Raw genomic sequence first — 15368 nt, 5'->3', positions numbered from 1 at the left:
GTGTGTTTGGGGAAACGAGGAGTGGCGTTGGGGATCGAGGAGAGAGGTGGGTGCGTTGGGAAAGTGCAAGGCGTGAATGCGTGTTGTGTTTTCGGTGCTAATTTTGGTCTTCCAAATTTCTTCTCTCTCAGTTGTGAGTTGTGATCCGTATGGCTCAAACTCTATCTATAAAACCAGCGCGGGCAATGATTGAGCAAGTCGTTGACAATGCATGCACACGTAGTTTAGTTGCAACGTCAATTGCTATTCTTGCATGTAGTAGCTGGAAAAACTCGCTTGACCCCCACGAGGTGCCTCCGCTCTGCGGCGACTCGGGCGGCGGCGAAAACCCTAGCCTACGCCTTCCCCCCTCTCCCCGTCCTCCTCTCCCGGCCTCTCGCCGCCGCGCGTGGGAGCCCGCCCGTGCGTCGCTATCAAGGACCATGGCGGAAAAATCTCGCTGCTCCCGCTAGTCGGGTAGAGCTCTAGTACCGTAGGATCAAGCCTCTGAAGGTGAGGGCGGCGTCGCCGGTGATGTGGGTCGTCCTCCTCGAGCGCGCGGGTGGATTGGGGCGCAGGCTGCTGGTCACGGCATGGACGATCTCATCGACCTTCTACCTAGATCTAAAGACAATGGTTCTCCACTGTCTTGTTCCTGCCCCAATGCAACTCCATCCTGACGTTCTCACCGGTACTGCTAAAGCCTTAGGGTGGCGGGGATGGGGGTTTGATCAGGGGAAACCCTTGGCTGGTGGTGGCGGTCATGGCGACAATGACGAGGTGCCCCGCTCCCCTTCTTGGAGGCGACATTGAGGTTTATCTCCCTTCCCTTCCCCTCCTCCACGGTGAAAACCCAAAATCCTTCCGATTGGGCGGCGGCGTGCTGGCGTCGTTTCCTCCTTGAAGGCGTCGCTATGGGACGAGGTGGTGGTGGTGGTGGAGCAGTGCGGTGGTCAAGAGGATACTGGTGGCGGTAATTCTGTTGAGGCGACGTGGCACCGTCTTTGGTCGGTGTCCTTTGCCTATCGTGCCCTAGTGTGGTTTGTGTCCGCCGGTGGTGAAACACCCTCGATCATGGGAAAGATGGGATGGGGATCTCCTCTTCAACGGCATGGTCGTGCTAGCTAGCATGAGGCAGAGGCATGGCCTTGCCTTTCATGGTGGTTGTTGGGTTGCCATTCTTCCCGACGTGTCCTCTTTCAGCGATGTCAGTCTAATGCTTGCGTCTTGACGAGTGGTCAGTCTGGCGGTCGATGATGATGTCTGTGGGTTTCGCTTGATGGGGTGTTCGTGTTGGTTCTTGCCCTAGGAAATATGTCTTCTGAATCTTCCGTGCTCTTTGAGGAGCTACTCTGCCTCGCAAAGGTGTGGTGTCCTTCGGTCACGACAATAAGGTAGGGGCCTTCGTCGAAGGTGGAGGCGGATGACTCTACATCCATGGTGAACCAGGTGCTAACGAAGGCTAGATCACTCTTGGAAGGTGTACCTTCTCGACATGTCTTCTACAATGCTCTGATCGTTCGGATGGACGAGAGCCTCGACCTTCAAGTTGTGTTTCTTGTAACCTTCTTTCTTGATGTGTGTTGCCATTAAGTTGATATTTTCAACACTCTGTATCCGCTGATTCGGTGTTATTAATTTAATGCATAGCTAAGGCCTCATGTTTAAATACTTGCATGTAGCTGGTCCTGAATCTCTTTGCAGTACGACCCAACTAGATGCGATCTATGCACACATGCAACATTGTTCAATTGCACATACTGCAAAACTCGATGAGACACCATGCAACATCGTCAATATCGGTGTTGAGTGCACCCACCTTTCCTCGACATAATTTGCATCTCACAAGATCGTCGTCGTAAAACCAAATCTGAACGTCATTAGACGCGACAACTTCTCACCGATTTATGGCCGCGGCAAAACACCTCTCGGGCTAGACGGCCACGATAATGCATGTATCGAACTAGTTATCTCTTCTCGTCGTTCTCGACATCACCACCCGTGGGGATGCCTTGATTTCGGCCAAGGGGTCCATCACTTCAAAGTTGACAAACACATCGTATGTTGGGGCCTTTGTTTTTTTCCTATATTTGTTTCTTCTCAAGGTGCAATCTCTTGCCTCTTATATACACAATGACTCACGTTTGGAGATAAGTCAAACTTACATATACACACACTCGCATAGCCAACCACAATGACTCACGTTTGGAGATGATAAGTCAAACTTACTTACCCAACACACGTACATGTAAGTTAACCAAACATACGGCTCCAACTAGCTACGAAACTAACTGAACTAGCTAGTAGCTAGTCTACTGGGACCAAGGTTTTAAATAGCGCGCTATTTCATTTAGCGAGGACCTTCTCCAAACGCTATAGCGCGCTATAACGCGCTATATATAAAATAGCGTTTTGCAAAAAGATATGCAAATGTTAAGGATTCCGGCAACTAAAAACTTGTCTAGCAGACAAATTGCATAACCAGATTGTTCAAAGTAGATTCCCAGGACCAAATTAAAGACAACATTTTTTACACATACTAACATTATGATTTAGAGCCAAGAAGGCAACTGAAAGCACTCATTCAGAATCTGAAGAACTACATATCAATAGTTTAATACATCTACGCATCTACAAATCAGGATGAGGAGGAGGTTCTAGTCAGCTCTAACCTGGTGGGTGATTTTTCTAAGGCGTCTTCGACATCCGAGCCGAAGGAAGTAGCCGACAGAACTCTGTGGGAGGAAGCAACGGACGCCGACATCACGCTGGAAGAGGCAGCCACCACCGTCGCTTCCGTGCGGAACTGCTAAACTGGGATTTAGGCTAGGTTTTGTTGTACGTATCCGGGCTTTAGGTTAGCTTTGTTGGGGAAATTGGACTTTTGGGCGGATGGGTTGGCATGCAGTTTTGGACCTTTGTTTTTTGCAGCTAAACGTTTTAGCGCCGCTACGTGTTATGTGTTTTAGCACGATTTAGCGTGTTATTTCGTGTTTAGCACTGTAGCGACTATTTTCTGTCAAATATAGCGTGGAGGGTCCAAATTCGCTATTGCGCGCTAAAACCGGCGAAATTACGCGCTATTTAAAACCTTGACTGGGACACCATCTCAATGTTTCACGTCTACTTTTTACTCTATACCAATTATATTTTCCTCTTCTTTGGGTCGTTTCTAAATAGTAACTATTTTGGAAGAAATAATTGAAATCACAAAACCATGTGTTAAACATTTTCTTTTGGTCCAGTTGTGCATTTTGCTTATAATTAAAAGAAACCCTCACAAATGAACTGATCGATGCAAAGGGGTAGTATCATACTGTAGTAATATATAGCTACATTACTTGCTAGTCAAAGTGTAGAATACGATCCATGCATATATATGACAATATGAGCAGCTGATATGGACGTGGGTGATGCATGCCCACATCGAATACTAGCTATAGGCGTGTGCGTCTTCACCTCTTCATGCTTAGCTAGTGAGACTACTCATAGTGGGAGTAATATAGCTAGTAATATTACACAACTTAAGACGTTTTGGTGATATGGCATGCCAATAAATGAAGAGAGAGTGCTCAGTCTTCCGGAGGTGCTCATAGGGGTAGGGTGTGTGTGTGCGCGTTTATAGGGGTGGGTGTATGCGCGTGTATGTGAGAGTCTGCGTTTGTACTGTGTTTCTAAAAAAAAGAGTGTGAGGTGGTAACTAGCTATATTATCATAACATCACACACTCCAATGCAAGATGAGTCTACAACATAATAATGACACAATGAATGACACCAGATATAAGTTTCTATCCACTATGAAGATAACTTAGACTAGCCTGAGTTGTACTAGCCAGCAGGGGCGGCGCTACGGGTGGGCCATACTGGGCCGTGGCCCACCCTTTTCTGCCAGCTTTCTCTTATATTTTGTTATAAATTTAGCCCACTAGCAGTAAATAGCACACAAATGGCCCAATCTCTACTGACCGGCCCACCCTTCCTTTTCTGTCATGCTCCGCCACTGCTAGCCAGGGTACACGGTTTCAACCACATTTTGACCGAATCTCGATGATCTAGGAAAATATAACTATCTCAAAAATTTAGAACTACCTTCTATGTAAAATTTAAACATAGTTAACACTCATTTAAATTTGATAAAAGATTGGACTGAATAGTTCTAAAATACTTTTCAAGAAACGTTGATTTCGAAGGGTCGCAATATTTTTCTAGCGAGCTGCGGCGCCGCTGCCGCCCCTCGTCGTGTTATCAGTCTTGTTCTCATCGTGTTATTCACTAACGCGGACAACACTGAACATTAGCGGCTTGCTGCTATCCGATAGAATACATCTAACCAACTCAAGAGTGCCACTATCTCGACAATGCCTATGACCAAGCTCGATTCAAAAATTATTTGCTTAAGCCCATCGCACTCGGTAAGACGAGTACAATTCTTGGCACCAACCTCCTCCTATGTATCTCATGTAACTTATAGAAAAGTTTTGTTCCACCAATTCATCGTGTTTACCATGCGCTAATTAAGTGGCCCGCGCCTTATGGCGCTGTCATGGTACTACCTCAACTGAGCGCCTTCTACCCGATCCATTGTTTGACCATTATTCACGGTGGCAAGACACAAAGGCACCCTCAATCATCCCGATTCCTTGACTTTTTCAGGAGAAATAAACTGAGGTCTGTGTAGTTCCCGATGCTACAAGGGAGAGAGAAATATTTGCTATGTGTCTTTCTTTTTTGTGGGACATATACTACATTATTAATTTCTCTCTACCAAATGAAAATATTTCCTACATGACTTTTTAGGGACATATACTAATGTTATTTCCCTCTACCAAATGAAATTATTACTCCCTCCCTTTCAATGAATACGGATTATAAATTTAATGAAAAGTCAACATTCTCTAAGTTTGGCCAAATTTCTAGATAAAGATATGAACATTGATGATACGAAATCAATATTCGTAGATTCACTGTAAAATATCATAATCTATTTATTTCATGCTGTAGATGTTTATGTTTTTTCTTCATCGCATTTGGTCAAACTATGGTAAGTTTTGACTATATTTATAAGACTTGTTCATTTGAATGGAGGTAGAAGAAGAATGGGAGATATATACGTACAGCTAATCCAAGCCAAACAAGTGGATTTTCCCGCGCTGTGCAACGCGAAATAAATATTTCGCGCGCTGGATTTTGTCTAACAATTTCCTTTTAGAATTGGGCCGTGCGGTTTTGACCAGCATGCCCAAGGCCCGTTTTGCGGTGAGCCGCTCTATTGATCCCTACCGAAACCCCCGGCCCTAATCCCCATTCTCCTCCCAGCCACCGACCGAAACTCCTCCCAGATCGAACGCCGTCGGCCCCTCTTCCCTCCCCTATCGCATCAGATCGACCGCCGGCGCCTCACAGATCATGGCGGCGCGGCCGGCTTGCTCGCCGGCGCCCGCGTGCATCCATGCGCGCGGCTCCGTCGAGCTGGCCGGACCGGTTCGCGCAGCTTGGCCGAGGGAGGTACGGTGCGGTGCCGCACTCCGACGATGGCGCGCAGGCCCGCCGATTCCGGCAGTCGTCGCTCACCGGCCTCCTCTGCCGCGCGCTGATGTCCCCGAAGGCGGCAATCTTGGCAGGAGCCAGTTGTGGCTCCGCATCCGAAGCCCCCCCAAAGGATATTTTTCCTAGCAAAGGTCGAAACTTTCACTTCGTTCCTCTGTTAATTTGGACGCCCGCCCAAAGACAATAAAAAGAAATCAAGCCACTTACTCAGAGATTGTCGACAGTTCATCGAGATGCAGAAATTCATTCAGCAGCAGCAACCGCGACCACCACCACCTCCACCTCAGCATCAGGTCCAGCAGGTTCAGCCCCACAACCCTAACGAGTCCTTTCCACCGCCTCGTGGGCAAATGAGCATGATATTTTTTTGAACCTTTAACAGTAGGAAAGGCTCCTACTGTTTTAATATATTAACAAAGGGGTCAAAGGACCCAGTAGTTACATCTGTTACACAGGGAAGTTCAGAGGGGAATACAGGGGAGTACAAAGGGGTGTCTAGCTAGAGGGTAGCTATCAGGTTGCTAATAAATGGATGCAAATCCGTTTTTGTTCTATGCTCCAGCAAAGCAAAGTCTTGCTTAAAACGTCTAGCCCAGGAGTCAATATCTGGATTGATCCCCTCAAAGAGTTTTCTGTTTCTCTCTTTCCATATGCTCCAGGAGGCAACAATCACCATTTCCATGTATAGCTAGTTACCACCTCACTCTTTTTATTTATTTATTATTATGCCATATCATCAAAATATTTTAAAATGTATGATGTTACTACCAGGTTACTCCCATTACGAATTATGAGTAGTCTAAGATAATCAACCCCTCTTTATGCATCTTTGGCTTGATGAGCGCGGAAAGCGGCCCGGTCCCAAAGTCAGCCTGATGCAGCCTGAACCTCAGCCAGCTGGCCAACACATATCCTTGCGATTACGAACAGGAAGCGTAGCTAATTAAAGTACTAAACATGTTAGACAAATAATTTCAATTTGTACTCTTTAGGGATGATGAATGGCACATTCAAGTGACTTTTGCCTCTGCGCCGCCCCCACGCGCGATCTCCGTTGCTACAGGATCCATCTTCGCACCGAGTTCCGCTTCACATCTACCTTTCAAGGTGTGCCAGCAACGCAGACACTTCATTTTCAGCCACCAGAGCATGCACAAAAGAGGACATGAACCAGAAGGGAGGCACGATGGCGGCTAGGCGTGCATGAACGGTTTAAGTTAAGTGCCTGGAGAGTGCACGGCGGTGGATGACGGAATAGTGGCGGCGGGAGGAGCTTAGTAGGGGAGTAGAGAAGCGGGCGATAAATTATGGGAAATGGCACAAAAATGGGGTGTAAAAACCTCAAACCTCGGACGTGAGTTGTCTTTCTTACTGGTGGTGGGGCCCGCATGTACGTATAATGTTTACATTCCACATAGAAGAAAATGAGCCAGAACGTCGAAGTGAAGTGGGACCCTCAGTAAGAAAACAAGTCAAAAAGACGGCAAGTTAGCCAGACCAAACGGTAGCCGGCGTCACATCCATCTGGTGGCATAGACACAACGACTTCCCCAAAGCTTTGATCTGCTTAGTTAACAGTGATTTTCATTTTGGATTGACGGAAGTTACTTCAATGCAATTGAGATCTTGTCCTAAACTATCTTTCAAATGTTTGCAAGGTAAATAATTAAAATTAAATGTGTTGTTGATAAGTAATTTTTACACTTACTTTATATGCATTGTTCTTTTAGGGCACTTTGTACATGTGCCCCGAAAGCTATAAGTAGCTATTAGGGCAACTTTGATATGTCCCTCATATCTATACACGTATTAGGGTACATAGATATGTGCTCTCATAGATATATCTTTTAGGGCACTTTGAACATGTGCCCTTATAGGTATGTCCTTTTAGGACACTTTGAACATATGCCTTTATAGATATGTCCCGTTAAGGCACCCCAAATTGAAACATATGACTTTTCGTAACTAGATGACCACAATATAACTGTATGATATCATGCTTTCTTACATCTTGGATGGGAGAAAAATTGTATCGTCCAAGGAATAGCAAATCTTGTTGAACGCCGCGACGTGATCCTCGGACAGGGCCACAATGATGTCGACGGCGCCCTCTGCCATGGGCGATGGCACAAAGATGATCAACCCCTCTTTATGCATGTCCGGCTTGAGGAGCGCGGAAGGCGGCCCGGTGCCAAAGTCGGCCTGATGCAGCCTGAGCCCCAGCCAGCTCGCCACCTCTATGTCCGGACAGAGCACCGTGTCGACAGTAGACGTCGCCGCAACGAGCTCCTCATCGGCCGCCAACGTGCCAAAGTCCACGAACGACTGGATGTACTCCTCGTCGATGCGGGCCATGGCGTCGCGGATGGCGCCGACCACGCCGCCGTAGCTGAGGCCCAGCACGTCCTTGACCTGGAGTCTAGGGAATGCCCAAAGCACCATGTTCCCGAAGAAGTCCATGGGGACGCGAGGTTTGGCCCTGCCCCTGCAGTCCACGGCCACCCTCACCTGCGTGAACACCTCCGGGTTCAGGCACCGCGCCGCCGTGATCCGCTTCCAGACGTGCGCGAGGAGACACTGGAACGTGCTGCAACGGGCGCCAACCCGTGATTTCAGCTCGGCGATGAACTCCGCCGTGAAGTGCACGGTGATGCTCTTGATCTTGATCTTGTCCACGGGGAGGACGGCGCGGGAGCTGCAGCGGTTAGCTTCTCGCCTGAACTCGATGGAGCCGTGGTCGAACACGGGCGCCGGCGTACTGCGAGGCACGGCGGTGGACGCACGATCAAGGAAAGGGGAAGGCGGCACAAAGTCCTTGCCCTCGCGCACAGCTCGTGACCACACGGCGTAGAAGGTGCCCATGGAGTGTCCGTCGGCGGTGTGGTGGTGGCAGGAAGAGCCAATCACGAGGCCGCCGCACTTGTACCGGTTCAGCTTGATCTGCAGCAGCGCCGCGTCGAGCTTCTCCTGTCGTGTCTGCAGAAACAACAGTCAGTGGTAGCTAACGCTTTCACTGAATTGTAGTAAAGCAAGGCGCAATCAAGTTACCTCAGGCTGCGTCGGATAGAGGTCGTCGGGGACGTTTGCGGCGCCGGGGAACACATGTGCCAGGTCGGTCGGCATGGTGGCCTCGATCACAAGGACGCCCTCGTTGTTGACGTGGAGAAACGGCCGGCCGTGACCGTCGACGGCGAGGCGCCCCGCGAAGTGTGGGTACAGCGCGACAGCCCTGAGTAGTCCCTCCTTGAGCGCATCGTTGGAGGGTGCCGGCGCAGGGTACACGCGCACGGCCGGGACAAACTTGTCCGAGGCGGCGCGGTCGAAGACGGTCAGCGGGACCTTCTCCCCGGCTTCAGCATCATGCGGCTCGTAATCTCCATCAATTGTAGCTTCTACCTTTTTTTGAGAACACAGTACAACGCAGACGCTCACAAACACGCACGTACAAACACCCCTATGAACGCACGCACGCACACCCTACCCCTATGAGCACCTCCGAGGGACTGAGCCGGCATATCTTGAGGTTGACGAAGTCACCACTGGCGCCTCGCTGTTGACGGGCACGTCACCTACCACTGAAAGCATAGCGCCGATTAAATCCTGGAATAAATCCAGGTAAATGCAAACACCCATGTCAAGTCTAGGACTTGAACCTGGGTGGGCTGGTTCCACCACAAGGACCTAACCACCTAACCACCGAACGTATTAAAATTGACTAGATAGTAGATACAAAGTAAGGTGACGAATCATGGCGTAGTGCAGGTTGATGCAACAGCCAGCGCGTCCCCTGTCGTAGGCTAATAAATTTTTTTTTTGAGTCGATGTCGTAGGCTAATAATTAAGTACCCATGCGGAGATCATTTCTCTTTGTTTAGATTGGGCCATTTTTCTTTGCTGTTCTTGCAGGGAGAGCAGGCAGCTAAAATATTACTCCCTCAGATTATAAAAAGATATCTTAACTTTGATAAATTAAGATGTACCTACAAGTTAAAATGGTTTCAGATAGATCTAAATTTTAGTGAAGTCGAGACATTTATTATAGATGAAAGGAGTATGTATTATGAGTATATGAACAATAGAAATGCATCCATGTTCATGGGTAGCAAGCACCCATGACATTCTAAAAAATATATAGTAATTTTTAAAAGGGCAAAAAATCCAAATTTTTTTAAGAACCAAAAATGATAAATATTATACTCGTATAAAAATGTTTGGCTTGAAATGATTCTCATGGTATCTGGGTAGAAAAGACAAAATCAAACAAGTCCAATGTCCATGTACTATTCACGCTATATTAGTCATAAATTTATCTTTTTTCCTAGGATATCATGGGCATCATTTCGAGCCAAATATTTTTATACGAATATAATACTTGATCATCTTTCGTTTCCAGGGAGAATTCTGATTTTTTTTCAACATTTGGAATTACCACAAATTTTAAAGTTTCTGGGGGGGGGGGGGGGGGTATATAGCACCCTTGAGTAAAAATTCGCGTCCACATGGACTATAACTTTTTGGACGTACTACTATATGTTTTCTATCTTTAAAAAGTCATTATCTGTCCTGACCGTCCGTGAAGTGCTGCAGGTTGTTTGATTTTGGTTGTTGAAACGTAAATCTATATGTTGGAGTTGGAGTTGGGGTCGGGGGTCGGATTAGTCTTGTATTTTGTAGTTTTCGGAGTTGGTGAGTTACTTTGGAGAACATTAACCCTTGTCTTTCCGACTATTCTATGTAAAGTGGTCTTAACCGGGCGGCCCTAGCTGGCGCTCGCGCGCCAGGATCTAATTGCGCGATCGATTTCCGACAACCCAATTCGGGAATAAAACCGTGTTTCTCTTTCGTGGAAATAAACATGCGCCGAAGTTGTGGACCACAGACGTTATGTGCCGTATTTGATTTGCCTTCTATTGCAGCTGCACAATTCCCTTTTCGTGCGCGATACAACTTTCAGAGTCGTACGTTATTTTGCTTCCTGTATGTGCGCAATTCCCTTTACTCGTTCACGAGGTAATTCTCCTTATTCCCTTTTGGGCTAGTGAAATTTTAGGGTTAAAAAAAAGGGAGGGGAGCAGGATAATCCACTTGCAAATGAAATGAACTACGACTTGCAACATGTACAATTCCCTTCTTCCGCAATTCCCTTCTTGGTAACACAAGAACGTAGGTGTTGGTTAACCTTTCAGATACATGTTGATGAAGACTGAATGGGAGGTTTGGTAATATATGGACTTAGGTGTTGATGAAGAGTGCATGTGAGGGTTGATAAGTAGGTTCCCTTGTTCCCTTAAAAAACAGAAAGGACCAAATTTCATATACAAAAAAAGAATGGAAAATGGGTCGGTAACACATGCACTTATGTGTTGATGAATGGTGATTGTGTGGGTTGATAATTATTATTTCTCTTGTTCCCTTAAGAAAAAAAGGACCACCTTTGTCTACAAAAAAAGAGAAATAAAAGAAGGAGGTAACAAAAGAAATAGATGGGTTGGTAAACATTGAGTCACATGTTGATGAAGAGTGCATGCTAGGGTTGATAAGTAGGTTCCCTTGTTCCATTAGAAAACAAAAAGGACCACCTTTGTCTATAGAAAAAGAAAAAAAGAAGTAGGTAACAAAAGAGTAGATGGGTTGGTAAAACATTGAGTCACCTGTTGATGAAGAGTGCATGGGAGGGTTGATAAGTAGGTTCCCTTCTTCCGCAATTCCCTTCTTGGTAACACAAGAACGTAGGTGTTGGTTAACCTTCCATATACATGTTGATGAAGACTAAATGGGAGGTTTGGTAACATATGGACTTAGGTGTTGATGAAGAATGCATGGGAGGGTTGATAAGTAGGTTCCCTTGTTCCCTTAAAAAAACAGAAATGACCAAATTTCATATACAAAAAAAGAATGGAAAATGGGTCGGTAACACATGCACTTAGTTGTTGATGAATAGTGATTGTGTGGGTTGATAATTATTATTTCCCTTGTTCCCTTAAGAAAAAAAGGACCACCTTTGTCTACAAAAAAAGAGAAATAAAAGAAGGAGGTAACAAAAGAAATAGATGGGTTGGTAAAACATTGAGTCACATGTTGATGAAGAGTGCATGCTAGGGTTGATAAGTAGGTTCCCTTGTTCCATTAGAAAACAGAAAGGACCACCTTTGTCTATAGAAAAAGAAAAAAAGAAGTAGGTAACAAAAGAGTAGATGAGTTGGTAAAACATTGAGTCACCTGTTGATGAAGAGTGCATGGGAGGGTTGATAAGTAGGTTCCCTTCTTCCGCAATTCCCTTCTTGGTAACACAAGAACATATGTGTTGGTTAACCTTCCATATACATGTTGATGAAGACTGAATGGGAGGTTTGGTAACATATGGACTTAGGTGTTGATGAAGAGTGCATGAGAGGGTTGATAAGTAGGTTCCCTTGTTCCCTTAAAAAACAGAAAGGACCAAATTTCATATACAAAAAAATAATGGAAAATGGGTCGGTAACACATGCACTTATGTGTTGATGAATAGTGATTGTGTGGGTTGATAATTATTATTTCCCTTGTTCCCTTAAGAAAAAAAAGGACCACCTTTGTCTACAAAAAAAAGAGAAATAAAAGAAGGAGGTAACAAAAGAATAGATGGGTTGGTAAAACATTGAGTCACATGTTGATGAAGAGTGCATGCTAGGGTTGATAAGTAGGTTCCCTTGTTCCCTTAGAAAACAGAAAGGACCACCTTTGTCTATAGAAAAAGAAAAAAAGAAGTAGGTAACAAAAGAGTAGATGGGTTGGTAAAACATTGAGTCACCTGTTGATGAAGAGTGCATGGGATGGTTGATAAGTAGGTTCCCTTCTTCCGCAATTTCCTTCTTGGTAACACAAGAACGTAGGTGTTGGTTAACCTTCCAGATACATGTTGATGAAGACTGAATGGGAGGTTTGGTAACATATGGACTTAGGTGTTGATGAAGAGTGCATGGGAGGGTTGATAAGTAGGTTTCCTTGTTCCCTTAAAAAACAGAAAGGACCAAAATTCATATACAAAAAAAGAATGGAAAATGGGTCGGTAACACATGCACTTATGTGTTGATGAATAGTGATTGTGTGGGTTGATAATTATTATTTCCCTTGTTCCCTTAAGAAAAAAAGGACCACCTTTGTCTACAAAAAAAGAGAAATAAAAGAAGGAGGTAACAAAAGAATAGATGGGTTGGTAAAACATTGAGTCACATGTTGATGAAGAGTGCATGCTATGGTTGATAAGTAGGTTCCCTTGTTCCCTTAGAAAACAAAAAGGACCACCTTTGTCTATAGAAAAAGAAAAAAAGAAGTAGGTAACAAAAGAGTAGATGGGTTGGTAAAACATTGAGTCACCTGTTGATGAAGAGTGCATGGGATGGTTGATAAGTAGGTTCCCTTCTTCCGCAATTCTCTTCTTGGTAACACAAGAACGTAGGTGTTGGTTAACCTTCCAGATACATGTTGATGAAGACTGAATGGGAGGTTTGGTAACATATGGACTTAGGTGTTGATGAAGAGTGCATGGGAGGGTTGATAAGTAGGTTCCCTTGTTCCCTTAAAAAAACAGAAAGGACCAAATTTCATATACAAAAAAAGAATAGAAATGGGTCGGTAACACGTTGACTTATGTGTTGATGGATAATGAATGTGTGGGTTGATAATTATTGTTTCAGTTGTTCCCTTAAAAAACAAAAATGACCACCTTTGTCTACACAAAAAAAGAGAAATAAAAGAAGGAGGTAACAAAAGAGTAGATGGGTTGGTAAAACATTGAGTCACCTGTTGATGAATAGTGCATGGGAGGGTTGATAAGTAGGTTCCCTTGTTCCCTTAGAAAACAGAAAGGACCACCTTTGTCTACAAAAAGAAGAGAAATAAAAGAAGGAGGTAACAAAAGTGTAGATGGGTTGGTAAAACATTGAGTCAACTGTTCTTGAATAGTGCATGGCAGGGTTGATAAGTAGGTTCCCTTGTTCCCTTAAAAAACAAAAAGGACCACCTTTGTCTACAGAAAAAGGATGGAAATGAGTCGGTAACACATGCACTTATGTGTTGATGAATAGTGAATGTGTGGGTTGATAATTATTGTTTCCCTTGTTCCCGTAGAAAACAAAAAGGACCACCTTGGTGTACAAAAAAAAGAAAAAAAAGGAGGTAACAAAAGAGTAGATGGGTTGGTAAAACATTGAGTCACCTGTTGATGAAGAGTGCATGGGAGAGTTGATAAGTAGGTTCCCTTGTTCCCTTAAATAACCGAAAGAACCACCTTTGTCTACAGAAAAAAGGAGGTAACAAAAGAGAAGATGGGTTGGTGAAAAACATTGAGTCACCTGTTGATAAAAGAGTGCATGGTAGGGTTGATAACTAGGTTCCCTTGTTCCCTTAAAAAACAAAAAGGACCACCTTTGTCTACAGAAAAAGAAAAAAAAGAAAGGAGGTAACAAAAAGAGTAGATGGGTTGGTAAAACATTGGGTCACCTATTAATAAAAAGTGCATGGGAGGGTTGATTAGTAGGTTCCCTTGTTCCCTTGACAAACAAAAAGAACCAAAAAAATTCATATATAAAAAAAAGATGGAGCTAAAAAGAATGAAAATGGGTCAGTAACACATGTAATTATGTGTTGATGAATATTATTGGTTCACTTGTTCCCTTAGCAAAACAAAAAGGATCACCTTGTTCTAGAAAAAAGAGAAAGAAGAAGGAGGTAACAAAAGAGGAGATGGGTTGGTAAAACATTGAGTCAATTGTTGATCAACAATGCATGGAAGGGTTGGTACATATTTGTTGATCATGTTTTCGTGATGAAAAGAGTAACATCTCAGCTACATACACAAAAAAACACAGTACCAACTCGGTATCATTTTCGTTGAAGATTTTTTCAGGTGTAGACACACGCTTTGCATTTGTAAAAGGATCATACACCAACATAGTAACCTTTATTCAGCTACACACTGACACACACTTGAATTTTTCACGTACACACAGCAAATTCGTTGAAGATTTTTTTAGGTGCAAAACACACACTTTGCATTTAGTCAAGTAGTTCAACCCATTTACAAAAGCCTAGTATGAACATACACACTTCACAGAACATAGATCTATCTAGGGTGTGTTTGGGGCATCACCACTCCAATCTATCTTCGGCTTCTTCTCCTCTGGCCAATTGTCCCACTGGACCCCAGGAAAACGAAGAGGGCTTGTTTGATAAGAAATGGGAAATTTCCAGGATGCGGCACTCTAATATTCATGCCCATCGGTGATGCGAGTGTAAGTCCACCCTTCATTCCCACTTGGGCGCTTGGTGCCAGCCAATTCTTTTCCCTTGCTGCTGCTCGGTGAAGAAGCATTAGCGCCGTCCGTTGAACTAGGTTGCAATGCAGTTGGTGTTGCTTGCGGAGGTAGCAGGTGACGCTGTCCATAGTTGCAGGCACGGATTATACGATACAGTTGATACGCCACAAAACCATCTCTGGCTGCATACTCAATATTAATATCATCAAGCGGATTCTTCTCCCAGAACTTGTGCTGAACAGATGGGAACTCCTTCTTCATTCCTTTGTAGCTAGTGTCTATGAGGCAGGCTGCCATGTCAGCCATACCAGTCCTGTCACGATCGAGCTTGAACAAGTCTTGAAGATCAATGTGGCACTCAGCTGGTATCTCAATATTCCAACTTCGCTCGATTGCTATTTTGTCATTCCTTATGTCAACGCTAGCAAAATGTACGCCGCTGCGTAAGAAATCCATAAGTTTCGGACACCACTTCAGGCTACTGCAAACATAAAAATAGAAGGATATAAGTTATGAAAAAATCTGCTTTCAACACTGATTAGAACAC

General features: G+C 44.6%; 1 protein-coding gene across 1 annotated transcript; it reads right to left on the bottom strand.

Annotated features, from left to right (window-relative positions):
• Positions 1-7487: 7487 nt before the first annotated feature.
• LOC127346553 (tryptamine benzoyltransferase 1-like) lies at positions 7488-9413 on the bottom strand. The gene is made up of 3 exons (XM_071828851.1): positions 9375-9413; positions 8577-8924; positions 7488-8495 (listed from the first exon to the last, which is right to left on the bottom strand). Exons 1-3 carry the CDS (start codon positions 9411-9413, stop codon positions 7533-7535), a joined length of 1350 nt encoding a protein of 449 aa, XP_071684952.1. The 3' UTR covers positions 7488-7532.
• Positions 9414-15368: the final 5955 nt, after the last annotated feature.

This window comes from Lolium perenne, chromosome 4 (genome assembly GCF_019359855.2).
Source record: "Lolium perenne isolate Kyuss_39 chromosome 4, Kyuss_2.0, whole genome shotgun sequence".
Lineage (NCBI taxonomy): Eukaryota > Viridiplantae > Streptophyta > Magnoliopsida > Poales > Poaceae > Lolium > Lolium perenne.
The sequence above is the reverse complement of the archived record's forward strand: the minus strand, read 5'-3'. Positions and strand labels throughout refer to the sequence as shown.

Bases quoted from the DNA above. Each gene is read 5' to 3' on its own strand.
- LOC127346553 (XM_071828851.1), bottom strand. From the start codon at position 9,413: ATGGCCCAATCTAAACAAAGAGAAATGATCTCCGCATGG. The intron at 8,925-9,374 runs GTACTTAATTAT...TCTCAAAAAAAG, and splicing joins GAGAAATGATCTCCGCATGG to GTAGAAGCTACAATTGATGG. The intron at 8,496-8,576 runs GTAACTTGATTG...CAGACACGACAG, and splicing joins TCTATCCGACGCAGCCTGAG to GAGAAGCTCGACGCGGCGCT.